Source organism: Mustelus asterias, chromosome 22 (genome assembly GCF_964213995.1).
Source record: "Mustelus asterias chromosome 22, sMusAst1.hap1.1, whole genome shotgun sequence".
NCBI classification, from domain to species: domain Eukaryota; kingdom Metazoa; phylum Chordata; class Chondrichthyes; order Carcharhiniformes; family Triakidae; genus Mustelus; species Mustelus asterias.
Window position 1 is genome coordinate 60,763,630 of NC_135822.1, and position 27,258 is coordinate 60,790,887.

Sequence of the window (27,258 nt, forward strand, 5' to 3'; positions counted from 1 at the left end):
AGGGATTCTGAATGAGACCTAGAACAGTAACCTGACTTTCTTCCTTTAGCTGCAGATAATAATTGTACAGCAGATAATAAAGAAAGCGAATGGAATATTGGCATTTATAGCTAACGGAATAGAATATAAAGGTAAGGAAGTATTGTTGCAAGTGTACAAGGCATTGGTGAAGCCGCCCCCGGAGTATTGTGCACAGTTTTGGTCCCCGTATTTGAGGAAAGATGTAGTAGCATTGGAGGCAGTTCAGAGGAGGTTCACTAGATTGATTCCAGAGATGAGGGGTTTGTCGTATGAAGAGGGATTGAACAGTTTAGGCCGATACTCTCTGGAATTTAGAAGAATGAGAGGAGATCAGATTGAGGTATACAAGATGATAAAAGGTATGGATAAAGCAGACGTGGAGCGGATGCTTCCTCTTGTGGGGCATTCTAGGGCGAGAGGTCATAGTCTTAGGATAAGGGGCAGCAAATTTAAAACAGAGTTGAGGAGAAACTACTTCTCCCAAAGGGTTGTGAACGTGTGGAATTTGCGACCCCAAAAGCGTGGTGAATGCTGGGACAGTGAGTAAATTTAAGGAGGAGTTAGTCAGATTTTTAATTGGTAATGGGTTGAAGGGTTATGGGGAGAAGGCATGAAAATGGGGATGAGGAGGATATCAGCCATGATCGAATGGTGGAGTGGACTTGATGGGCTGAATGGTCTAATTCTGCTCCGATATCTAATGAAACTAAGAACTTATGAATTGGGGCACATTGAGGGCTATTCTTGGCCCCTGTTTAAATCCAGCTGTGAAGCGATAACTTAGTGCAGACCAGTGATTGAACTGGAGCCTTTCTAACTTCTCTGGCTTGGTATCATACGATACAATCGATTTAATCAGGAAGATGGACAGCTGTCTAAAATCTGAGAAAATAATGTGGGCAGATAAGGAGTTGCCCTCCTAAACCATCTAATGCCAAACAACTATTCTAGCTGAATATAAAACCATTCTTTTTCTTTATTCATTCATGGGACATGAGTGTCGCTGGCTGGCCAGCATTTATTGTCCATCCCTAGTTGCCCTTATTCAGAGGGCAATTGAGAGTCAACCACATTGCTGTGGCTCTGGTGTCACATGTAGGCCAGACCAGATAAGGACGGCAGATTTCCTTCCCTAAAGGACATCAGTGAACCAGATGGGTTTTTCCGACAATCAACAATGGTTTCATGGTCATCAGTAGGTTCTGAAAAGTTGCCGTCCTTTAGAATTGTCTTATTTTCTTATCTAATTGTTTATTTTTAGACAATGAAAAACTCCTTTAAAACAAATGAGAAATGTGAGAAAAGAGCCTTTTAAATTAATGTTGAAACATTTCTACTAACTACTTAACTCAAAATTGGGGGATTTTCCCATTTTAAAGTTTATAGTTTATTTATTAGTATCACTGCAATGGACTGTAATGAAGTTACTGTGAAAATCCCCTAGTCGCCACACTCCGGCGCCTATTCAGATAAATTTAGGGAGAATTTAGCAGAGACAATGCACCTAACCAGCATATCTTTTGGACTGTGGGAGGAAACCGGAGCACCCGGAGCAAATCCACGCAGACATGAGGAGAATGTGCAAACTCCGCACAGACAGTGACCCAAGCCGGGAATCAAACCCAGGTCCTGGCACTGTGAGGCAGCAGTGCTAACCACTGTGCCACCGGGCCGCCCTATCACATATTTTCATATCCATAGGGAGCAATTCAATGAACAGTCAGATACTTAACACCGGTTGCTGCAGTTGGTGGAAATTCATTGCAGGAACGCCCCAACGTTCCTGGCTCTGTCTTCACCTGACTGGTACCTAAGCTCTGGAATTCTCTCCCTAAACCTCTCTGCCTCTCTATTTCACTGTCCCCATCTTTGACCAAGTTTTTGCCCACTTGTTTCAACATCTCAGTGCATGGTTCAGTGTCAAATATTGTCTGATGACCTCCTGTGAAACGTCTTAAAATGTTTACAAGATTATGAGGGGCATGGACAGAGTGGATAGTCAGAAGCTTTTTCCCAGGGTGGAAGAGTCAATTACAAGGGGGCACAGGTTTAAGGTGCGAGGGGCAAAGTTTAAAGGAGATGTATGAGGCAAGTTGTTTACATAGAGGGTGGTGGATGCCTGAAACTCGCTGTCCGGGGGAGGTAGTGGAAGCAAATGTAATTGGACTTTTAAGGGGTGTCTTGACAAATACATGAATAGGATGGGAATTGAGGAATATGGTCCCTGGAAGGGCAAGGGAGTTTAGTTCAGACGGGCAGCGTGGTTGGCGCAGCCTTGGAGGGCCAAAGGGCCTGTTCCTGTGTTGTACTTTACTTTATTCTTTGTAGTATTACATTCGATAAATGCTACATCCTGTCATTGTGAGGCACTCTCAGACTTTCCTGACAGATGCCATAAGATGCAGATTTTTCTCAACTTGCAACCCAGAGGAACAAAGGATGATTGAAGAAAATCCATACCAAACTCCGCTGGTGACAGTAAGATTCAGTGAGATAAATCCAATTTCACCCATCAGCTTTGCAGTAACAATGGGACTGAATAATTCACTCCACTCTTGTTGTTTCTGAACCACTTCTGTGATCTGTGTACGGGGCATGGTGGCACAGTGGTTAGCACTGCTGCCTCACAGCACCAGGGACCTGGGTTCTATTCCCGACTTGGGTCGCCGTCTGTGTGGAGTTTACAAATTCTCCCCGTGTCTGCCTGGCTTTCCTCCGGGTGCTCCGGTTCCCTCCCGCACTCCAAAGATGTGCAGGTTAGGTGGATTGGCCATTCTAAATTGCCCCTTAGTGTCAGGGGGACTGACTAGGATAAATATGTGGGGTTATGGGGATAGGGCCTGGGAGGGATTGTGGTCGGTGCGGACTCAATGGGCCAAATGGCCTCCTTCTGCATTGTAGGATTCTATGATTCTATAATGTATCTGTGATAAGTCCTTCTTGAGCGTACTCTTGATTTCCATTGCTTCTTGCTCCATGTGCCTCTTATACAAGGCCAGGTAAGGCATTTTTCCAATCTTCAAACCTTCTCAAACCATTGCAGTTATGCAATATGTTTCTTAAAGACTTCCTGGGACAAAACAGCAAACTTTTCCTTCTCTTTGTTCTTGATTAATAGTAAATGCCCACATTATTTACTCCAGTGCAGATAGCTGTCAATGCAACTTAAACATGCTTCAAATGGATCAATTGATATTTAATCCGATCACACATCACTTTGTAGTTAGATGGTCTACTGTTTCGATTCTGTGTATGAATTATCTCTTTGGCTGTGAAGTCAAGAAATGTAAACCCTGATCTCTGGATCTTCTTTTATCGCCACTGGTATTTTGCGTTGGATTCCTACAATGTATAATGATTTTTCACACAATTGCTAGCACACAGGAGAATGCACAACAATTAATAAACGCAGGAATAAGTTAGAGACAGCCATTGTAGACAACAGGAATAGGTGAGAAACAGGAATAGATGACAACAAGACTAAGTGAGATAAATCAGTAAGCTAAAGGCATTAAAAGGCTTTAATGGGCAGAGCTTGAGGTTGAACTAAACTCATATTATTCCCACTGGGCCAGGTATTTCAGCAGGGACACAGATATAAATCAATCAGGTTAACAAGTGGATTATTACTTGTAACCCATGAGGACACCAACATAGATTTCATTTTAAATCAGCTCACGCTTGCTGGATTAGTCCATCTAATTGAAAGACCTTGTGTTTATAATGCTGCAATACACAGAGATGGAACAGCCACTAATGCTGATAATGCTGTGTATCGTTAGTGTGCAGTGTGAGAATGACACCTAAAAGTGGTGAACCATCATTTGGTGCCAATTTATGATTAATCGGTTGAGAGTCCAAATTGAAGTGGCTTGGGTTTATGTGATGCACAATCTTACAGCTGTCCAGGTGAGATTTTTTATTTGTGCCTTTATAAACTGGCCTGGTTTCAAATCCAGCAAAAGGGAAAGTAACAAACTTGTCCATCAAGTCCATGGATTCATGTTACATTTGCGGCTTGAGGGCATTACAGTTGGCATTATTGTTAGGGAAGGGATAAGGATGGAAACACAAGGAAATGGCACTGAGATGCTGATCAGCCATGATCTAATTGAATGTGGAGCCGTTTCAAAGGACAAAATAGCATTTTCTTCATGAACCTTCTGTTTACTGCTCTATCTCACTGTATCTCACTGTATCTCACTGTTCATATTACTGTATTAATATCAGTGTCCTCTGACCAGGCATGACTAGCACATGACTATCCCACTCTAAATGAATTCCTGTGACATAGTGTATTAACGTGGGTACCAAGTGAGTATGGGATACCAATCTAAAATACCCTCATCACTGAATAACCCATCAATGCAGCACACAGGAAAAAACCCCACTTCAGAATAGTATTCGCTGACTGACCCCTGAAGCGTTGATTAACTCAGGTCTCTCTGAAGAGGAGAAAAGATTGAGAACCTCTCTTTAAATCACCTGTTTATAAATTCTGCTTCTGTTCCATGATGCAGGTACATGGCTATCATTCATCCGCTGAAACCAAGATTGTCAGCAACAGCCACCAAAGTCGTGATTGGAGCTATCTGGGTGGTGGCCTTGTCCCTGGCCTTTCCGCAATGCTATTATTCCAGGACAGAGCAGTTCCCTGGCAGGGTGGTATGTTATGTGGATTGGCCCGAGAATGCAGAGAATGGCACAAGACATGAAACTACGTGAGTTGTCTTTTGATATGCCTTATTCAGGCCTTGTCAGTTATATGCAGCCATCCTACCCTGACCCAGGAAGAGTCGTGCCACATGTGTAATTAAGAGGTGTTAGTCACTGCTGTGCCCTACTCAGGGTGTCTCCCCATTGAGTCTTCTTTGAATTAAAGCAGTGGTTTCAAATTTACGATTGTACACAGGACATAAATAAGACTGAGATACATCAGCAGTTAACCTATTCTCTGTGGCATTGATTAAGGGGAGAATGTTGGCCTGGATAGCAACAGAATTCTCTACACATCCTCAAAAGTTGCGCTTAGCAGAGATCAGGACCTTGGCTCAAGCCTCATTCGAGAAACAGCACCTCCAACTGTGCAGCACTCTTCAGTACGGCACTGGAGTGTCAGTCCGCTTTCTGTGTTCAAATTCCTGAAATGGGATGTGAACACATTCCTTGTAACTCAGTGGAGAGAAAATGACCCAAGTTGGTGTCAGAGTCTTGGTGAAATAATTGTCAGTGCTGTAAAGGAACTTACGCCTCTCTTTTTTTAGGTGGAAATGATATATTAATTGTATTAAGCTTAAGGATATACAGGCAGAGAGCAGTGTCAGATTAAGTACATTGAGTACATGTAAAGAGAAACATCTGGGACACTGAGTGTTGGACGGGGAGAAGACAAATATTTAATGTACAATCTTGTATTAAGTATAATATTGGCATCTGGTTTTCTACCTCATCACCTGCCTGTTAAAATGTAAATATTATGTTCATATTTAATGGTCAGAAGTAAATGTCAGGGCATATTTCGGGATTTTGTCTCTGTTGTGACTTCTCTATGGACAAGTTCACTATGCTTTCCAACATTCCTTTGGGATCTGCTGACCGTTTCACAGCAAGAAGGCTAATGGGTTAAATAAAAAAAAGACGTGTGTGTGTATAATATAGATATAAAACTGCTCCTTTCATGATCTCAGGGTGTTTCAAAGCACTTTACCAGCCAATGAAATATTTCTATTGAAGTATAGCAACTGCTGTAATGTAGGAAATGTGGCAGCCACTTTGTGCACAGCAAGCTACCATAAACAACAAAGCGATAATGTCCAGGAGATCTGAGTGTGACTTGAATCTAAAAGCTGAATCAGACGTGAGAGTGCTACCCACTAGGCTCAGGCTGGCATAAGTGACACATATACCATTATTTGTATGGCACTGGCACCCAAGCGAACACAAGCCAGACCATCATCAAGATGCTTCAGCCTGCTCTGAAACAAGAACCTATCCAGTTCACTCTTAAATAAGAGCTGACTCCCAGGTTACATGTTATTTTGAGGGTAGAAGGTTAGCAGACTGCAGGTACATGGCAGAGATTCCCTGATAAGGGGCGTTTATTTCTGTGTTGTTTTGAACACAATTAGATTTGATTATCTGCAGTGCCGATCTGCTGTATTTAATAATTAATTAATTTTCTGTGTTCTTTAAAGAGTAGGGGGTTTTAGTTCAGTCGGGCAGCATGGTCGGTGCAGGCTTGGAGGGCCGAAGGGCCTGTTCCTGTGCTGTATTTTCTTTGTTCTTTGCAGTCCTTGGCGTGTACGGCTCGCTAACATTGGGGAATGTAGACCCCCGCCTGCCCCCTGCCTGCCCACCTCTGCGCCCCCCGCCCTCTCTTCCCCACCCCTTCCCCAACCCCTCCCTGCCCCCTCCCCTCACCACCTCCCCTCCCCGTTGCCCCTTCCCCCTGCCCCTCCCATTGCCCACCCCCTCTCATAGAATCATAGAATCATAGAAACCCTACAGTACAGAAAGAGGCCATTCGGCCCATCGAGTCTGCACCGACCACAATCCCACCCAGGCCCTACCCCCATATCCCTACATATTTTACCCGCTAATCCCTCTAACCTACGCATCCCAGGACACTAAGGGGCAATTTTAGCATGGCCAATCCACCTAACCCGCACACCTTTGGACTGTGGGAGGAAACCGGAGCAACCGGAGGAAACCCACACAGACACGAGGAGAATGTGCTAACTCCACACAGACAGTGACCCAAGCCGGGGATCGAACCCAGGTCCCTGGAGCTGTGAAGCAGCAGTGCTAACCACTGGGCTACCGTGCTGCCCTCTCCTCGTCCTCCCCCCTCTTCCTCCCCCTCACTCTCCCCCTTGCCCTCCCCTTCCCCCTCAACCCTCCCTCCTTGCCCCCCCTCACCCCCTCGCCCCGCAACATTGAACTTAACTATATCATTGTACGTTCAACCAACCCCAAGGCGTGTCCTGTGGCATTCAGCAGCAGGACTGAGAATGCAGGCATTCTCTCAAAGGGCTAACAGGCTTTTCAATAGCACACTGGCCTTCCATTGGACTCTGCTGTACTGGATGCCACCTATCACATACAAAGGGCAGTGCCATCCAACGGCCAGCCTGGCTCCCATCGTTTTCATATCCCTGTGGGCTCAGCCTCTTCAACTCCCAAAACTGCAGCAATAAATTAAAGAGAAAGCACAGATTACTCATGTTACAGTTCAAGTGCCAAGAGGAATTAGATCAGAAAAAAACAAATGGGGAATGAAGCTATTAAAATGAAAGATTTAGAGACCAGGGAAAAAGCCAGCAATCTCTTCCCTCAATTAGTTTGAGTTTTTTTTACTATCGCTGATTGTGCTCCTGATTTTTTTTCTCTAATGGAATTAAACATGCTGGGAGAGGAATTGATATGCATTACCTCTATTCTTCAAGCGCAAACATAGCCATTTAGTCGAGGGACAGCCTGCAGTCCAATTTGCAATAGCATTTGTCCCACTACTAAATCAGAAATTATGAGGCCTTTACTTTTGGCTGTCCTAAATACTTAAATTAGGGAACTGAGGTCTGTTGAAAGGCCCTTAATTGACATTAGCCAACAAGAAGCAGGTGTCTGGCCCAGTTAAGTTTCAAGCTGTTCAGACGTGTCTGTCTCTATCTGTGAACTTATTGATCTCAACAACCTGACACGGGAGTGTGAGGGGAACAAAAAAAAACCACGGTTTCCAGTCTGAAACTTTCTGGGAAGTGTAGGTTTGTGGGGCGGCACAGTGGCGCATTGGTTAGCACTGCTGCCTCACAGCGCCAGGGTCCCAGGTTCAGTTCCGGCCTCGGGTCGCTGTCTGTGTGGAGTTTGCCCATACTCCCCGTGTCTGCGTGGGTTTCCTCCGGGTGCTCCGGTTTCCTCCCACAGTCCAAAGATGTGCGGGTTAGGTTGATTGGCCATGCTAAACTGACCCATGTCAGGGGGATGAGCAGGGTCAATGCATGGGGTAATGGGAATAGGGCCTGGGTCGGTTGTGGTCGGTACAGACTCGATGGGCCGAATGGCCTCCTTCTGTACTGTAGCGATTCTATGAATTCAGGCAGACCTGACATCCTCCTCCCTCCTGCATTCATTAGCTTTCAGCAACTCATTGCCTGTGGTATCTTGGGTTGAGTCGGGTTCAGACTGACTTAACCAGCATCATGCCAGGAGATTTGAGATTGCAATTCAAAATACACCAAGGAAAGAATGGTGGGGTGGCAGTGGCATAGTGGTATTGTCATTGGACTAGCAATCTTAAAGACCCAGGGTAATGTCCTGGGGACCTGTGTTCGAATCCCACCACGGTAGATGGTGAAATAAAAATCTGGAATTAAAAGCCTAATGATGACCATGGAACCATTGTCAATTGTCGAAAAAACCCATTTTGTTCACTAATGTCCTTTTGGGAAGGAAATCTGCCGTCCTTACCCGATCTGGCCTACATGCGACTCTAGACCTGCAATGTGTCTGACCTCTGAAAAGGAGGGCAGTTAGGGATGGGCAATAAATGTTGGCCCAGCCAGCGATGCCCACATTCCACAATATTAATAAAAAAAGTATATATATTAAATTCAAGAATCTGAATCAAACTGGGACATTGGCTGATGGCATCCTCAGGGTACGAATCCATGAATCGTTCGGGGAGCCAGAGGACCTCTGGTCATGCAAATTAGGGATCGTTATCAGAAACGTTTTCCTGGGAGGATGGGATCCACAAAATAGACATTAAAGGAGAAAGCAAAGTTAGAAATAGGATGAGAATGCCAAGATATTCTCCTAGCCCAAGTTTGAACCCTCTTGGACAATGAAGAGAGATGTCGGTAATGCATGGCGGACCTTGAGGCAGGATGAGAAAGGAAAAATTGGTTCACCCTTCCTCACGACTTCAGCTGTGATAAAGGGTCTATGCTGGGGCGGCACAGTGTCACAGTGGTTTGCATTGCTGCCTCACAGCGCCAGGGATCCGTGTTCAATTCCGGCCTTGGGTCACTGTCTGTTTGGAGTTGGCACATTCTCCCCGTGACTGCGTGGGTTTCCTCCGGGTGCTCCGGTTTCCTCCCACCATCAAAGATGTACGGGTTAGGTTGATTGGCCATGCTAAAATCGACCCTAGTGTCAGGGGATTGGCAGGGTAAATGTGTGGGGTTATGGGAATAGGACCTGGGTGGGATTGTTGGTGCAGACTGATGGGCCAAACGGCCTCCTTCTGCTCTGTAGATTCTATGATAAAATCTTAATACTGTCAGTCTTGCGCTGTGTTTCCAAGAATTTGTTTGAGAAGAAAGGAATATATCTCAAAACAGAAAGTACAATGTAGTTGATTCAGCTCCATCTGCCCCTGCTCTCTATCTGGTGCTCTACAATGTCGGTTTGGCAGCAACCTTTATGCTTGACACCATTTGCCTCAGTCTATCAAAATCCTACGGCAGACTGCTGACTTCTGTCGCCTCAATGCGAATGGGTCTCTTTTCATCTCCTGGGTTCTGTGGTGAATGGATCCTGGAGATTCTCAGCTGACTTGTCAGTCTATGTTCATTCTCTTGCCCTGTGTGTGTTTTTTTTTTAATTTGCTGGTCTCTGTCCCTCAGCTCAGAGTAAAATCCTCTGAGGATCTGTGTTGAGCTCTCATGGTTTAGAACTGCCAGGTGGCTCCTGTCAATCAGAGGCACAAGATCTCTGTTCCATTTATAAATGTCATCGTGAGATCACTGTGTTCTGCCCACCTGCTCAACAGTCAAGACTTATTGTCACCGCAATGGCTTTGAGACAGAAATGTTTCTTTTTATTTATTCGTGGGGCATGGGTGTCACTGGCTGGCCAGCATTTATTGTCCATCCTTAGTTGCCTGAGGGCAGTTGAGAATCAACCACATTGCTGTGGTTGCCACTTTAGTGTGTGGTGAAGGATCTTGAGAAGGTGCTTCCTTTGGCAATTTCTAATCTCACCTTCCCTACAATTCCAATGACAAGAGTGAATATTTTAAACTGCCTCCAATTTAGTAGAGATTCTGATCAGTTTGTGCGCTGAAACTTTCTGGGAAGTGTAAAATTGTGAGGCAGCACAGTGGCACAGTGGTTATGACTGATGTCTCACGGAACCAGGGTCCCAGGTTCAATTCCAGCCTCGGGTCACTGTCTGTGTGGAGTCTGCACGTTCTCCCCGTGTCTGCGTGGGTTTCCTCTGGGTGCTCTGGTTTCCTCCCACAGTCCGAAAGACGTGCAGGTTAAGTACATTGGCCATGCTAAATTCTCCCTCAGTGCACCCGAACAGGGTCGGAGTGTGGCGACTAGGGGGATTTTCACAGTAACTTCATTGCAGTGTTAATGTAAACCTACTTGTGACACTAATAAATAAACTTCAAACTCGAAACTGTTGGTTACTGTAAAGTATTTCCATGTTGATTTGAATTGGCTCTGATGCATCCTGTTTTTACATCAGAAACTCGGAGTGCTGCCTTCCCATTGGATTCATCCTACTGCTAGCCCTCTGCTACATATGGCTGACTTCCTCTTTCTCAGTCTAGGTTCCAGCTGCACTCACAGGAACATGTTGCCATGTGTGATGGCGATCTCCAGCGCCAGTATTAATAGTGCCTTGCGACTGACAGCGAGAGACAAACACTGTCTGTGCTGCTAGGCTCCTGGGAACAGATAATATCATGATAGGCAATGATGTGCGATTTTAGATAGGCTTTCAGAGATGAATATATTAGAAACACCATAAAGTAAGTGCAGAATTCAGGAAATGTGCACTAAGTCAGTCCAGTCTCAGAATTGCATAGAATCAATAAGATCATTGCTCCCCTATTGTAATACCCAACCTCTGCCTCTGACCTCTGCGTCCATATGCTAAACTTGTTAGTCCCAAATGTATACATTGAGAAAACTGCCAATCTTCAAGACTAGACTTGGAATACTGCGTCCAGTTCTGGTCGCCACACTACCAGAAGGACGTGGAGGCTTTGGAGAGAGTACAGAGGAGGTTTACCAGGATGTTGCCTGGTATGGAGGGGCTTGGTTATGAGGAGAGATTGGGGAAACTGGGGTTGTTCTCCTTGGAAAGACGGAGGATGAGGGGAGACTTAATAGAGGTGTATAAAATTATGAAAGGCATAGATAGGGTGAACGGTGGGAAGCTTTTCCCCGGGTCGGTGGTGACGTTCACGAGGGGTCATAGGTTCAAGGTAAAGGGGGGGAGGTTTAACACAGATATCAGAAGGACATATTTTACACAGAGGGTCGTGGGGGCCTGGAATGTGTTGCGGGGCAAGGTGGTGGAGGCGGACACACTGGGAACGTTTAAGACTTATCTAGACAGCTATATGAACGGAGTGGGAATGGAGGGATACAAAAGAGTGGTCTAGTTTGGACCAGGGAGCGGCGCGGGCTAATTGTTCTTTGTTTCTCGTTTCAAGGCTTCATTCTATGATCATCTTGCTGGTGCCAGTACAGAGCGAGACTGCGGATAGTTGGGAACCTGTCTCGGGGGCAGGGAATTCAGATGGTGTTCGTAAAGCAGAAGTGGAAATGAATAGGGTTGGGAAGCATTTTCTGATCAGGGCCAGTGTGATCTCCTGGACTCGTTTCGATCGCCTCAGGGGGTCGGAGAGGAATTTCCCAGATTTTGTTTTCCCCATATTGGCCCTGGGGTTTTCACTCTGGGTTTTCGCCTCTCCCTGGAGATCACATGGTCTGGAATGGTGGGGTGGGGGTGAGTTAATAGGTTGTGATGAACAAAGCATCGTAGCTGTGAGGGACAGCTCGGTGGATAGGATATTGGTATGTAGATAGACTGGAAAATTGGGCGGGGATCCTGGATTCAGGATTCAATCCTGGATTCAGGATTCAATCCTGGACCGGGGAGCGGCGCGGGCTTGGAGGGCCGAAGGGCCTGTTCCTGTGCTGTATTGTTCTTTGTTCTTTTGTTTGTAGACCTTAGGCTTTGCTAATTTTAGGAACCGTAGTGAACGGGACATGAACCATGCAAATATCCCATTAATATGACCTCGGGTGGGATATTCCGACACTAGGGTGAACGCGACTGGAAAAATCCCGCCCTGGTCTCCTCAGTGTAGGAAGCAGGAGATTGATGAACAGTGCATGGAATATTGAAAATCGAAAGACATACCAGTAAATCACTGTTTCACCTGGAAGGAGTATTTGGGATTGTGGAAGATGGCAAGAGAGGAAGCAAAAGGGCAGTTGTTGTTTCTCCTGCACTTTTTAAAAAAGGGACGTGGATTTCACTGGCTAGGCCAGCATTTATTGTCCATCCCTAATTGCTCCTTGACATGGTGGTGGTGAACTGCCTTCTTGAGCCACTGCAGTCCATGTGGTGTAGGTACATCTACAGTGCTGTTAGAGAGGGAGTGCCAGGATTTTGACCCAGCGACAATGAAGGAACGGCCGATATATTTCCAAATTACAGTGGTAAGTGACTTGGAGGGGAAACTGCAGGTGGTGGTGTCCCCATGTGTCTGCTGTACATGTCCTTCTAGATGGTAGTGGTCATGAGTTTGGAAGGTGCTGTCTAAGGGGCCTTGGTGAGTTCCTGCAATGCATCGTGTAGATAGCACACACTGCTGCTATTGTGCATCGGTGGTGGAGGGAGTGAGTGATTGTGGATGGAATGCCAATCAAGCGGGGCTGCTTTGACTTGGATGGTGTTGAGCTTCTTGAGTGTTGTTGGACATGCGCTAATCCAGGCAAGTCCATTACACTCCTGAATTGTGTTTTAGATTGTGGACAAACTTTGGGAAGTCATAGGTGAATTACTGACCACAGGATTCCCAGCCTCTGACTTGCTCTGGTAGCCATAGTACTTATACGGCTGATCCAGTTCTGTTTCTGATCAATGGTAACCCCCAGGATGCTAGTAGTGGGGGAATTCAGTGATGGTAATGTCATTGAATGTCAAGGGGCGATGGTTAGGTGCTCTCTTGATGGAAAAGTTGTCCCAGGAGGGTATATTGGGGATGATTGAAGAGTGGGGCCAGTGGGGCATTGGAGAGAGAACAGCCCCTTCACAATATTGAAAAGGGAGGGTAAGATGTGTCTGGTGGTGGCTTCCTGGTGGAGAGGGCAGCAATTGTGAAAGAGTCTGTTGCGCGTGAAGGCTGCTGGTGTCATATTGTGAAATTGAGAAGTTGAAGCAGATGTTCTCATTTATAAATAGTGGGACATTATGATGCTGTGACCAAATGCCTGACCTGACACATTATGCTTGAGAAACATTCATAACAAAGCCCCAGGACTGGATCTCAATGTCGACAGCCTCCTGTTTTACAAAGAGAAAAACACAGAGTAAATATCACACACAACAATCCACAATAAAAAGCCTTCCCACTGGAATGTTGGCCAATTCTGCCAGAACAACTACGCCTGCTAACCTTTCAATGACCCGATAGAATAAAAGTTAAAAATCCATCTTAAAGAGCTCTCACCCACTGAATGCAATAATTAAAAATAAATCATTTGTAAAAAGCCTTTAAGCAAGTGTTGTTAATGGATAAGGTACAGCACAGCCTTATTCCTGATAAAGTGTTACACAACAGACCTGTCAGCAAACTTAGAGCTCAGGATTAAAGGGGACTGTAGCAACATGGACACAAAATTGACAGTGACAGGGAACAGAGAGTGGTGGCAAATGGTTGTTTTACAGACCAGGGGAAGGTTTGTGGTCGAGTTCCCCAGGGCTTAGTGTTGGAAGCCATACCCTAATATATATATATAATATATATAATCTAGAAGCTCACGAATTGGGTGCTACGGTGGTACAGTGGTTTGCACTGCTGCCTCACGGCAATTCCCGACTTGGGTCACTGTCTCTTCATAGTCTGCATGTTCTCCCCGTGTCTGCATGGGTTTCCTCCGGGTGCTCCAGTTTCCTCCCACAGTCTGAAAGACGTGCTGCTGAGGTGGATTGGCCACGCTAAATTCACCCTCAGTGTACCGGAACAGGCGCCAGAGTGTGGCGACTAAGGGATTTTCATAGTAACTTCATTGCAGTGTTAATGTAAGCCTACTTGTGACTCTGAGTATGAAGTATGAACATTGAGTATGTTTAAAGAAGAAATTGATGGATTTCTAAATACCTGAATGGTCTACTCCTGCCCCTATGTTCCTAGACCTTGGTGTATAGACACAATTTCAAAATGTGCAGACGATACAAAACTTGGAGACATTGTGAATTGCGAGAAGGATTATGTGGAACTTCAAAAGGACATAGCCAGGTTGGTGGAATGGGTGGAAAAGTGGCAGATGAAATTTATTCATTGTGACAGGAGGAACACTGAGAGATAATAGAAAATCAAGGGTACTATTCTAAAGGGGGTGCAGGAGCAGAAGATCCTGGTCGCGTGCATGAATCATTGAAGGTGGCAAGGCAATAAAACAGATGACATCCTGGGCTTTGTGGATAGGGGCATAGAGTCGAAAAGAAAGTAAATGATGTTACACTTGTATCAAACACTGGTTCGGCATCAACTGGAGTAAAACATCAGTTCTGGGCACCATACTTCAGGAAGGATGTGAAGGCATTGGAGAGAGTGCAGAAAAGATTCACCAGGATGTTTCTAGGGATGAAGAATTTCGGTTAAGTAGATAGCTTGGAAAGGTTGGAACTGTTCTTCTTGGAGGAGAGAATTTTGAGGGGAGATTTAACAGGGGTGTTCAAAATCATGGGGGTTCTGAACAGAGTAGATAGGAAGAACCTGTTTCCAATGGTGGAAGGACTGAGAACCAGCGGGAAAAGAAGCAATGGAGACACGAAGAGAAACTTTTTCATGCAGCAAATGGTTAGGATGTGGAATGCACTGCCTGAGCAGGTGGAGGAAAAGGTTCAATTGAGACATCCAAAGGGTAATTGGACTGTTACCTGGAAGTGAAGAATGTGCAAGGCTACAGGGAAAAGATAGGGAGTAGCACTTGGTGAATTTCTCTTTCAGTGGGTCAGCATAGACATTGTGGGCCAAATGGCTCCCTCTGTGTTATAACCATTCTATGATTCTCTGAATGTTGGGGATCCTTGTTAGCTGCAATTGAATTACATGGAGTCCCAATGGCAGAATGTGCTGAATTCTGTATCCCAGGTGAGAGAGTGAACAAGTATCCCTTTCAAAAACAGCTGTTCAAGGGGCACCTTAAAACTCCAGATGTTGGAAAGAAGAGGGTTAAGCCTTTTTCCGTGTTCACTATCTCCAGCAGAGCATCAAGATATCCATCCTCAACAAAAGCCCCTCTGTGGACGGCATGATGGCACAGTGGTTAGTACTGCTGTGTCACAGTGCCAGGGACCTGAGTTCAATTCCCAGCTTGGATCACTGTCTTTGTGGAGTTTTCACGTTCTTCCCGTGCGTGGGATTCCTCTGGGTGCTCTGGTTTCCTCCCACGGACCAAAGATGTGTGGGTTAAGTTGATTGACCATGCTAAATTGACCCTCGTGTCAGGGGGATTAGCAGGGTAAATATGTGGGATCACGGGAATAGGGCCTGGGTGGGATTGTGGTCAGTGCAGACTCGATGGGCGAAATGGCCTCCTTCTGCACTGTAGAGATTCTATGATTTTACCCCAACAACATGCCTCAACCCCATCTGAAGACAGAACAATCCTTATTACACTAAAGGTGTCCTTTCCATTTCCTATGGTAACTCATCCTCAGACTGGTCTATGAATGAAATCTCTCCAAACAGGTGACAGCTTTGAAAACAGAGGTGGATTGAAATCCAGGTGCCGAGATGAAAAGTTGGTATCGAACCCAAGGCATCACTCAGTCCTTCACCCTTGCCAGGATTTGCAAGGGGAAGCAACATACTTTAACCATCGCACAGATCCATTGTGAAAAGAAATGATTAGCTGAAGATCTTCTGGCTATTTTATCTCAGTGTTCAAAACTACTAATCCTACTGGCTTCCAGTGACAGCAGCAATTGAGTTCCAAGGTCATGTTAGACCACTTGATGCACGCTGGTGCCTTCTCCTTATCACACCTCCATCTGACCTCCTCATGTATCTTGTCCTCTTCGGTATCGACTAAACCAATTGTGGATTACCCCGAGATGAAAGCAAAATACTGCGGATGCTGGAATCTGAAGCACAAACAGAGACTCCTGGAAAATCTCAGCAGGTCAGGCAGCATCTGTGGGGAGAGAACAGAGCCAATGTTTTGAGTCTGGATGACCCTTCGTTAGAGCTAAGGGCAAAAGGAAACAATCTTCCGGACTGAACATTGAGTTCAACAACTTCAGAGCCTTCACCCCATTCCCATTTATTTTATTTCATTTCTTCTTTTTATCCATTTTTATCACCCTTCATTCTCACTTCCATTTTTTCATTCTCACTCTCCATCTTGCTCCCAACCCCACTTCAGAGCAACTGCCACATTCCTCAGGCAGTCCCTGAGCAATCTGGACCTCTGTTCTATCATTCACACTTTCTGATCACTTAATGAACATTTCTTGCAGCATTCTCTGCCTTCTGCATCATCAGTTATATTTCCTTTGTCCAATTACAGCACCGCGCCTCCCCCTCCCCCCCACACCCCCCAACTCTCATAGTATAAATCTCTTCTGGGTTTTTTTGCCCTTCATTCTGACGAAGGCTCATCCAAACTCAAAACACTGAGTCTATTCTCTCTCCACAGAGGCTGATGGATAACCCTTGATGCTGTTTTAAGTTTAAGTTTAATTATTAGTGTCACAGGTAGGCTTACATTAACACTGCAATGAAGTTACTGTGAAAATCCCCGCACGGCCAATGCCCCTAACCAGCATGTCTTTCGGACGTTTTGAGTCTGGATGACCCTTCGTTAGAACAAAGAGAAAGAACCTTCCAGACTGAACATTGAGTCCTAGCTCTTTTGACATTGCACGCCATTAACATTGGGAACATCATATTGCAGCATTGATATTTGGCTGGATTGACTACATCAATCACCCAGTGATTTAAACCAGTGACATCCTTTATCTCCCTTCCTTTCACATCCAGCATTTCAAGCGCATCTCTTGAATGTAACTCTCCATTGGACACTATTGGCTGAAGTCCAACCATTTTCTTTTGAATTCTTCTGGCATCCACGTGTATACATCAAATTAGATTCTGCTCCTTTAACCTTTGATTTGGTTGTCTGGTCTTGTTGTGTAGGTAATGTGATACTCCTTAGGATATTGTTTTCTCAGCAGCAGTGAGATTGATTCCATTTTCTGTCTGTGCTTGGGTACAATCCTGACTGCAAGTTGCCCTTGCCAATTCTCACCTCACCTAACAAGAGATAACTCTATTGCTGGACAAAATGGAAATGATTGAGCTTCTCTTATCAACTGCGGCAGGATTTTAAGTGCATTATTTGTATGATGTAACCAACCATCACTCAATGCAATTGTCTGGAGAAATCACACTACTTTAATCTGAAAACATTACTGTAGATTGAAACACTGAGCTTTGTTTGATGTAATTCGTGGGAATGCTTTTTTAAATAGACTCTGTAGACTTTGCGACCAGGCACGGTTCAAGTAAACTATTCGCTGTATAAATGGTCTGTCTTTGCTGTCAAAGAGATGTTTGCGGTGAGACCCCACCTCACCTTCAACTCATTAGCTGTCTAATAGACAGGAATGGTGTGGAGTTGCTGGCGTTGGACTGAGGTGGGCACAGTAAGACATCTCACAACACCAGGTTAAAGTCCAACAGGTTTATTTGGTATCACGAGCTTTCGGAGCGCTGCTCCTTCACTCACCTGATGAGGGGGCAGCGCTTCGAAAGCTCGTGATACCAAATAAACCTGTTGGACTTTAACTTGGTGTGTGAGATGTCTTAAATAGACAGAAAGATCCTTGTTTCGGTTCAATGAAGAGCTTGAGAAACATTTCATTACAGGATTTTTGCCCTGTGATTTTCCAGTTTCTGAGATTGTCAGTGCCTGTCAAAACTGAACTCATCCAAAATGCCTAAAAAGAACCTTTAAAATGACTAAGAACTCAGCTCCCTCCATCATTTCCCATTTTAAAAATTCATTTGTGGGCATCGCTGTCCAGCATTTATTGCCTATCTCTAGATGCCCTTGTACTGATTGACTTGCTAGGCCATTTCAGTTGAGTCAACCACATTGTTGTGGCTCTGGAGTCACATATAGGCCAAACCAGGTAAGGACAGCAGGTTTCCTTCCTGGAAGGACATTAGAAAAGGAAATCTACCGTCCTTACCTGGTCTGGCCTACATGTGACTCCGGAGCCACAGCAATTTCTCTTTCTCCCTATGTTTTGCTCTCTCTGTTCTTCCCTTTTGCTTTTTCTCCAATCTCCTCTGCCTTCACATGTATCTCTCTGCTTCCAAGGATAGGTTTGATTGAAAGTGATGGTTGCAGAGCAGGCAAATGCCAAATTAGTCACACACTAAGTTCCGTGCTCAGTTTTCCTCTTTATTAAAGTGCATGGAAAAAAAACATTGGTTGAGCAGTAATGTGTGGATAATTTGTTATTGTCCATGGAGCAATGTTACATTTATCCTTCACATCTTTCCCTTTGCTCTCTTATTCCATGTTTTTCTGTGCTCCTCGTCTTGTTACCCGTCAGATACAACCTGTGGCATTTAATTGCATACTGACAAGCAAGGGTTAAATCGTAAGAGAATGTGCTGAGCTCTGACATCTGCCACAGTCCCTTGTAAGTGTTGAATTTACATGATGTGTTTGTCGACTATGTGCTGAAGTAATGCTGGCAGGAGATCACTGTAGGTGCAATTCAACTTGGCAGTCCATTGATAGGCTTTGATCGCAAGTGATCGATAAGCAGATGGAAATTGGACTCATGATCCTGATGGCAAGGAACTTAATAGGAAGTGATTGAAGTCACTGCTGTAGGGTTTAGGTACGCACAGTAAGAAGTCTCACAACACCAGGTTAAAGTCCAACAGGTTTATTTGGTAGCACAAGCCACAAGCTTTCAGAGCGCTGCTCCTTCATGGTGAGTGGGAGTTGTGTTCGCAAACAGGGCATATAAAGATACAAACTCAATTTACAAAATAATGGTTGGAATGCGAGTCTTCGCAGGTAATCAAGTCTTCAAGGTACAGACAATGTGAGTGGAGAGAGGGTTAAACACAGGTTAAAGAGATGTGTATTGTCTCCAGCCGGGACAGTTAATGAGATTTTGCAAGCTCAGGCAAGTCGTGGGGGTTACAGATAGTGCGACATGAACCCAAGATCCCAGTTGAGGTCGTCCTCATGTGTGCCGAACTTGACTATCAGTCTCTGCTCAGCGACTCTTCGCTGTCGTGTGTCTTGAAGGCCGCCTTGGAGAACGCTTACCCGAAGATCAGAGGCCGAACGCCCGTGACCGCTGAAGTGTTCCCCAACAGGAAGAGAACACTCTTGCCTGGTGATTGTTGAGCGGTGTTCATTCATCCGTTGTCGTAGCGTCTGCATGGTCTCTCCAATGTACCATGCCTCAGAACATCCTTTCCTGCAGCGTATCAGGTAGACAATGTTGGCTGAGTTGCAAGTCTATATACCATGTACCTGTTGGATGGTGTTCTCACGTGAGATGATGGCATCCGTGTCGATGATCCAGCACATCTTGCACCAGCCAAATTACCCAGCCTTCAGGAGAACAGTGACCACGACACCACACAGCCCTGCCACAGCAACCTCTGCAAGACGTGCTGGATCATCAACACGGATGCCATCATCTCACATGAGAACATCATCCAACAGGTACACAGTACATACTCTTGCAACATACTCTTGCAACGTTGTCTAGCTGATACGCTGCAGGAAAGGATGTCCTGAGGCATGGTACATTGGGGAGACCATGCAGACGCTACGACAACGGATGAATAAACACCGCTCAACAATCACCAGGCAGGAGTGTTCTCTTCCTGTCGGGGAACACTTCAGCAGTCATGGGCATTCAGCCTCTGATCTTCGGGTAAGCGTTCTCCACAGCGGCCTTCACGACACATGACAACGCAGAATCGCTGAGCAGAAACTGATAGCCAAGTTCCGCACACATGAGGACGTCCTCAACCAGGATCTTGGGTTCATGTCACACTATCTGCAACCCCCACGCCTTGCCTGAGCTTGCAAAATCTCACTAACTGTCCTGGCTGGCGACAATACACATCTCTTTAGGCTGTGCTTAATCCTCTCTCCACTCACATTGTCTGTACCTTTAAGACTTGATTACCTGCGAAGACTCGCATTCCAACCATTATTTTGTAAATTGAGTTTGTGTCTTCATATGCCCTGTTTGTGAACAGAACTCCCACTCACCTGATGAAGGAGCAGCGCTCTGAAAGCTTGTGGCTTGTGCTGCCAAATAAACTTGTTGGACTTTAACCTGTTGAGACTTCTCACTGTGCTTACCCCAGTCCAACGCTGGCATCTCCACATCATGGATTTAGGTACCCCAGTGGTTTCTTGGCACCATCTATGGGATCATGTTAGCTTTTTCTTTCTCCTTGCATCTTTTCCCCTTCCAAATGCTACAACTTACAGGCTGCCACCACAGTCTACTTTTAAATTCTTCTTCAGTTTTACACAGTTCCGGCATCCATGTATTCCAGTCCGAAGATGGGCATCACAGCTACTGCTGCAGACCTGACAATCCCACGTTGGGCAAAAAGACCACTCGATGGTGGACAATGGCATTCAGGAAATAACTTCCTGGAGGTTTTTTTCTCTCTTTCCCTATCACTGTCAGCTGCTCCGTCCTTAGGGTGCACGAAATGTTTGCAATGAGACCATCACCAGTGGGGAGAAAAAGCTATTGTAGGAGCTCTGCCAACAACTGGTACGAAATAAAATTGATAACATCTCATTTTGTTTCGTGATTCAAGATAGGGAGCTAGTGAGCAGCTGTTTGTTTATTGTTTATTAGCAGGATTTATTGCCAAACCTAGTTGCCCTTGTGAAGGTGATGGCCAGCCACTTTCCTTAATACAACTGAGTGATTTGCTAGGCCATTTCTGAGGACAGTTTTAGAGTCAATCGCCTTGCTACGGGTCTGCAGTCACATATAAACCAAACCGAGTAAGGGCATCAATTTTTTTTCACTAAAGGACATCAGTGAATTAATGGGTTTTCATGACAATCTGGGGGTTTCAGGTTTAGTTGATACCAGATTTTTATCCAGATATGTTTAATTGCCTGGATTTAATTTCTCCAGTTGCAGTGGTGGGATTTGAACTACTGTCTCGACTCATTATTCCAGGTCTTTATATTACTAATCCAGTCACATAACCAAGGTGCAACTGTACCTCACAGCAAAATAGGAGATAAAATAGGAAGGGTGATATTTAAAGGTTGTACGTGTGCTCACATGCACCTACACTCAGACACACATGAACAGGAGTGGATGATTTTGTCCCTTGAGCCTGTTCTGCTATTTAAGCAGCAGAAATGCTGGAAATACCCAGTGGGTCAGGCAGCATCTGTGACGAGAAAAATAAATTCAGACCAATGATTTCTCGTCATGGCTGATTATAAAGTTTAAAGTTCAAGTTTTATTTATTCGTCGCAAGTAGGCTTACGCTAACACTGCAATGAAGTTACTATGAAAATCCCCTGGTCGCCACACTCCGGCACCTGTTCGGGGACACTGAGGGAGAATTTAGCATGGCCAATGCACCCAACTAGCACGTGTTTCGAACTGGGGGAGGAAACTGGAGCACCCGGAGGATACCCATGCAGACACAGGGAGAACATGCAGACTCTGCACAGACAGTGACCCAAGCCGGGAATCGAACCCGGGTCCCTGGCGCAGTGAGGCAGCAGCGCTATATAACCAGGTTTTAAGATGCAGGGAAAAAGGTGGAAAGGGGGTGGGGGCTGGTGGGGGGAGGGGGGGTGGTGGGGGGAGGGGGATGGAGAAGAGCAAAAAGGGAGGGTCTGGGATAATGTGGAAGGCTGGAGAGTTTAAATGACAAGAGGAAAATGCACTCAAAGTTAGATGTCGCGCTTGATTCACAATGCAAATTGCTATTCAATAGCACACTTAAGACGCTAAATGCCATTGGTGCACAGTACTGAGTGCTTGCATCTCTAATGTAGAGTTTTGTGAGCTCAACACACACATAGATCCAACAAGCAAAACCAGTCAAGGGAGACAGATACATTATTTCCATAGAATTACTGAACTCATGGGACTTGCTCACCTCATGTTTTATTTCCATTTAAAGGGACAATGTCACCATGGCAACAAAGTCCTACAAGAGATATTAAAGGGGCATTAACAGGCTGGATAAAATGGTGAAATGATCATATCATCATTGCCACCAGCAGTTGTTTCTGTAAGTTTTAAAGAGAGGACAAAATTCTCTAGGTTGCGAGGAGCGCCTTCTGATGTGGGACTGGGCCTGCGGGGGAAATGAAGGGTGTTCCTTTGCTTGGAAGGAACCTCACCCTCACACAGACACTACAGGGTACACAAGGGAGATTTCATTCTGCAGCTCGACAATCACCTTCAGGCAAAGTGACTAAGAACAGCTAGTTTTCAATTCAAACTACTGTTTTGAATGCGGCAAAACTGGTTTGTTTGTGCATCCGTACCTCAAAACTATGGCCAGCGTACATCTGGAACACATAACTCTGTGGTGAATCTGAATCTTAGAACAAGGTGAAAAACATTATTGACAATGAAGCTGATAACATGCATTCCAGTTTATTTTTTGTTTAAAACAATACCACACAATGGCTTTTGAACACAGTGCGTGTATAAGTAGAACCACATACAGTGAGGGTCTCTCTGAGTTAAGGTTGCTGTCAAAAGCTTTGAACAAACCTGTGTCTCAGATCATACAGTAAGAAGTCTCACAACACCAGGTTAAAGTCCAACAGGTTTATTTGGTAGCAAAAGCCATTAGCTTTCGGAGCACTGCTCCTTCGTCAGGTAAGTCAGTCAGCACTTACCTGACGAAGGAGCAGCGCTCCGAAAGCTAGTGGCTTTTGCTACCAAATAAACCTGTTGGACTTTAACCTGGTGTTGTGAGACGTCTTAATGTGTTTACCCCAGTCCAATGCCGGCATCTCCACATCTTGATTCAGGTCATGCTACAAGGAGACACCTCGATATGAGACCCCATCCAGTAACATCCCTGAATAATGATAGGCAGCCGCAGATTTGTAGATGTTCGGATTGCTGGACTTTGCCTTCAGTGGTTTTTGATGGTTTTGTTTAATCTCCCTCCCTCTGGAGTGCCTTCCAACAACTCAGGTTGGAGACACTTGGTGAAGATGGGGATTGTACGTGCATCCTATGCATGGCACTGTCAGCACTGCTCAGTTTGTAGTATGCTCATCTTTAGCCAGAACATTGTGGGTTCAAGTCTCACACACTCTCGGGAATTAGGGCCTGATTTTACCATCAAGCTGCGCCCGTTTCTGGGTGTGAAAACTTGGTAAAGCCAGGGGTGAGGCGAGTAGCAAGATCCGCGCCTGCCTCCGCGCCGGTTCCCCCTTTACCAAGGTCCGGAAATGGGCGGGACGGCCATTTAAATGCATTTGCATGCATTTAAATTGATTTAATGGACTGCACACCCAATCTTACCAGCACTTCCCCCTTTACCACCACGTTTGCCCATCCAGAATTGGCGCAAAACAGACATGCTCCACAAAAATCCGATTCAAGCACTCCAGCTAGTGAGGAGGTAAGTGCTGAGCATCTGACGGCTCTCTGCTTGAGATTGGTGGTGGTGGTGGGGGGGGGTGGGGGGGGGGGGGGGGGGTGGTGGTGGGAAGGGGGGGGCGTTCCGCTGCCACTCTGCTTGTGATCAATGAGGGGGAAGGGAGGGTCCGCTGCCACTCTGCCTGAGATCAGTGGGGGAAAGAGGGGGAGGGGGCTGGGTGGCATGTGGGTAGGGGGATAAGGGGGTCAGTAATGTCGTGGGGGTGGGGCAGTGTCTGTGGGGGCCAGGGGGAGGCATTATCCGGCCTGGGAGCGATGTGGCAGGGAACCGCATTCTCTCATTTTTTCTTTCTGCGCATGCGCAGTTGGAGGCGCTGATCGGAGCTGCAGGATTTCGGGCACATTAAGCCCCGCCCACAGGCTTCTAGAGTGCAATTCGGAATTGCTTATATTTTTTCAGGCAGAGTGCGTATGGGAGTGCCTGAGAACGGGTCTAAATGTCGGATCTGAAACACTCCCAGTTTCAAGTCCGCCCAGAACTTAGAATCAAAATGGTAAAATAGGGCCCTTCGAGTGAAATCTAGCTGATATTCCCTGTGCGGTACAGGGGGAGTGTTGCACTGTTGGCCTCTTTTAAGGTGTGCTGCACTGTTGGATATACCAGCTTTTGGTTGAGACATTGAAGAGAGGCTCCACCGGTCTGCTCAAGCAAACATTTATGAACCTATGGCCAGAGGAGCAATGACATTATCAAAGACGTCCTGGCCAATGTTTATCCCTCAGTAAAACAATAATAAAGAGAGGATGATCTAGTTTATACACAACAATGCTAGAAATCTGAAATAAAAATTAGAAAATGACAGTAATACTCAGAGCAAAGTCTGGCAGAATCAATAAGCAGATTATCCGGTCATTATCTTATCTATTTGTGGGAGCTTGCTGTGTCAACGGGTTAAATAAGACAGGTAAATGAAACAGAAAATAGGATATTTTTTTCTTAGTCCCATTTATTAATGTTTTTCTGGCGGTTTGTATAAGTTGGTGTGTCAGAATCATGTTTGTTTGTGAGGTGTTTTCTCCTCTGAAGCCAAAAAGCGGCTGTCTTTGATCTGTGATGTAACTCAGCTACCGAAAGATCCTGATAATCTATCAGGGATCAGAAATATTGAATGGTTGTCATCACTGACTGCTGCTGAATCTCTCTGACAGGTATCATGTCTGTGTAACTGCCCTCGTCTATTTTCTGCCTCTGACGGTGATGGGCTATGCTTACACTGTTGTCGGAACGACATTGTGGGCGAGTGAGATTCCAGGAGATTCCTCAGACAGGTACAGGGAGCAAATGAATGCCAAGAGGAAGGTGAGTGAGCCCAGTGGCCAATGAATGACTATCGCCATCTGATTCTTCGGGATGTTGGGAACAGTGCAGGTGGTTGCTGGGGGTGGGGGCGTGATGATGCCGTGTGAGCAAACATTCTCTTGTTTAATGTATAAAATAAGAAGGGGAAATCAAGAGTTACACAATACTTTAATGTAAGCTACATCACTGTGATTAACTACTGAAATTTAACCCCATCAGAAAAAAAATCCAACACATGGTTCCTGATCCTTGAAATGTGGAACCTCTTTGGAATGTGGGCCCTTGCTCAGCCGGTAACATAAAAACATTTGAGGAACATGTCTTTTATTGTGTCATTGAAGCAGATGGTGCAGAACGGGCCATTCCGCCCACTATGCGTATACAAGCTCTCTTAACAAGCTTTCGATTAGCCCCATTCACGTCGCCTTTCCCCATAGCTATAGAACATTTGTTTCAATTCTGTTTTGATTGTTAGTATTGAATTTGTTCCTCCACCCCCCACCGCACACCCGGGTTATTCACATACCTCCCGGCTCCTGGTGAAGGAGCAGCCCAAGGGTAGCAAGAGCTAACTTTCTTCATGACATGTTTCAATTGAAATAGTTCCAAAATATTAGTCAAATTACGGTAAACTTTGCTTCAGAGATCTTTGTAGTTCCTTAATTGAGTTATATTGGTGGATAGTGATGAAGAGCAACACCCCCCAGCCCCCACCACCCACCCCACCCCATTAGCACCTTGACATCTGGCTATATTGGAGGCACAGTGGTTAGCACTGCCCCCTCGCAGGGCCAGGGACGCGGGTTTGATTCCCGGCTTGGGTCACTGTCTGGGTGGAGTCTGCACGTTCTCCCCGTGTCTGCGTGGGTTTCCTCCGGGTACTCCGGTTTCCTCCCACAGTCCAAAATAAATGCTGATTAAGTGCGTTGACCATGCTAAATTCTCCCTCAATGTACCCGAACAGGCACCGGAGTGTGGCCACTAAGGGATTTTCCCAGTAACTTCATTGCAGTGTTAATGCAAGCCTACTTGTGACACTACAAATAAACTTTAACTTTACATCAGAGAATCCCTACAGTGCAGAAGGAGGCCATTCAGCCCATCGAGTCTGCCCTGACTATAACCTAGTCCTGTAACTCCATATATTTACCCTGCTAATCCCCTGACACTCGGGTCAATTTAGCATGGCCAATCAGCCGAACCCACACACCTTTGGACTGTGGGAGGAAACTGGAGCACCCGGAGGAAACCCACGCAGACACGGGGAGAATGTGCAAACTCCACACAGACAGTGACCTGAGGCCGGAATTGAACCCGGGCCCCTGGCGCTGTGAGGCAGCAGTGCTAACCACTGTGCCACCTTATATTGGGAATTGGATGTCTATTGTAAAGAATTGTTTAATCGAAAGGCTACCCTTTATCCCTGGCCATAGGTGGTGAAAATGATGATTGTGGTGGTGTCCACATTTGCTGTGTGCTGGCTTCCCTACCACATCTACTTCCTGCTCTATCTCTTCCATCCCGAGATCTACCAGAAGAGGTACATCCAGCAAGTGTACCTGGCCATCATCTGGCTTGCCATGAGTTCTACGATGTACAACCCCATCATCTACTGCTGCCTCAATGACCGGTAAGTCCTGACAGAGGAAAGGAAGCTCCTTTCCCAAACCCTCTTCAAACAAAGTCATGACCAGCACATTGGAAAATTCCCCAAGGTCAGTGGCAGCCAAACTGGATGAGTGGCTGAACCAGACTGCTCACAACCTTAACCATGAGATGAATTTCCAGCCACAGATTCACACTATCTTAGGCATTGCCGATTTTCACCTCTGTAATATCACCGGACTCCATACCTGCCTTAGATCAGTTGCTGCTAAAAGCCACATAAAATCATAGAATAGAAGCCCTACAGTGCAAAAGGGGACCATTTGGCCCATCAAGTCTGCACGACTACAATCCCACCAGGCCCTATTCCCATAACCCACATATTTACCCTGCTAATTCTCTGACACAAAGGATCAATTTAGTATGGCCAATCAACCTAACCTGCACGTCTTTGGTCTGGTATCTATGCCTTAATTACATCTAAACTTGACTATTTGAATACACTCCTAGCCAATCTGTCCTCAGTAAACCAGAGGCCCATAGACACATCTGCTGCCCATGTCCATCATCCCTTTGCTCATTGACTGAGTTAGGGCTACAACTTGATTTTAAAATTCTCA

General features: G+C 45.6%; 1 protein-coding gene across 2 annotated transcripts in view; it reads left to right on the top strand.

The window, feature by feature from the left end:
- The window catches only part of LOC144509777 (substance-P receptor-like), a 54,599-nt gene that overhangs the window by 20,360 nt on the left and 6,981 nt on the right, over positions 1-27,258 (top strand). Inside the window, exons 2-4 of one of the 2 annotated variants that reach the window (XM_078238564.1) lie at positions 4,542-4,742; positions 24,883-25,033; positions 26,467-26,663. In XM_078238564.1, coding sequence (XP_078094690.1) covers positions 4,542-4,742; positions 24,883-25,033; positions 26,467-26,663 — 549 coding nt within the window. The remainder of the gene's footprint in view (positions 1-4,541; positions 4,743-24,882; positions 25,034-26,466; positions 26,664-27,258) is intronic. The other variant, XM_078238565.1, reaches the window with a different exon arrangement.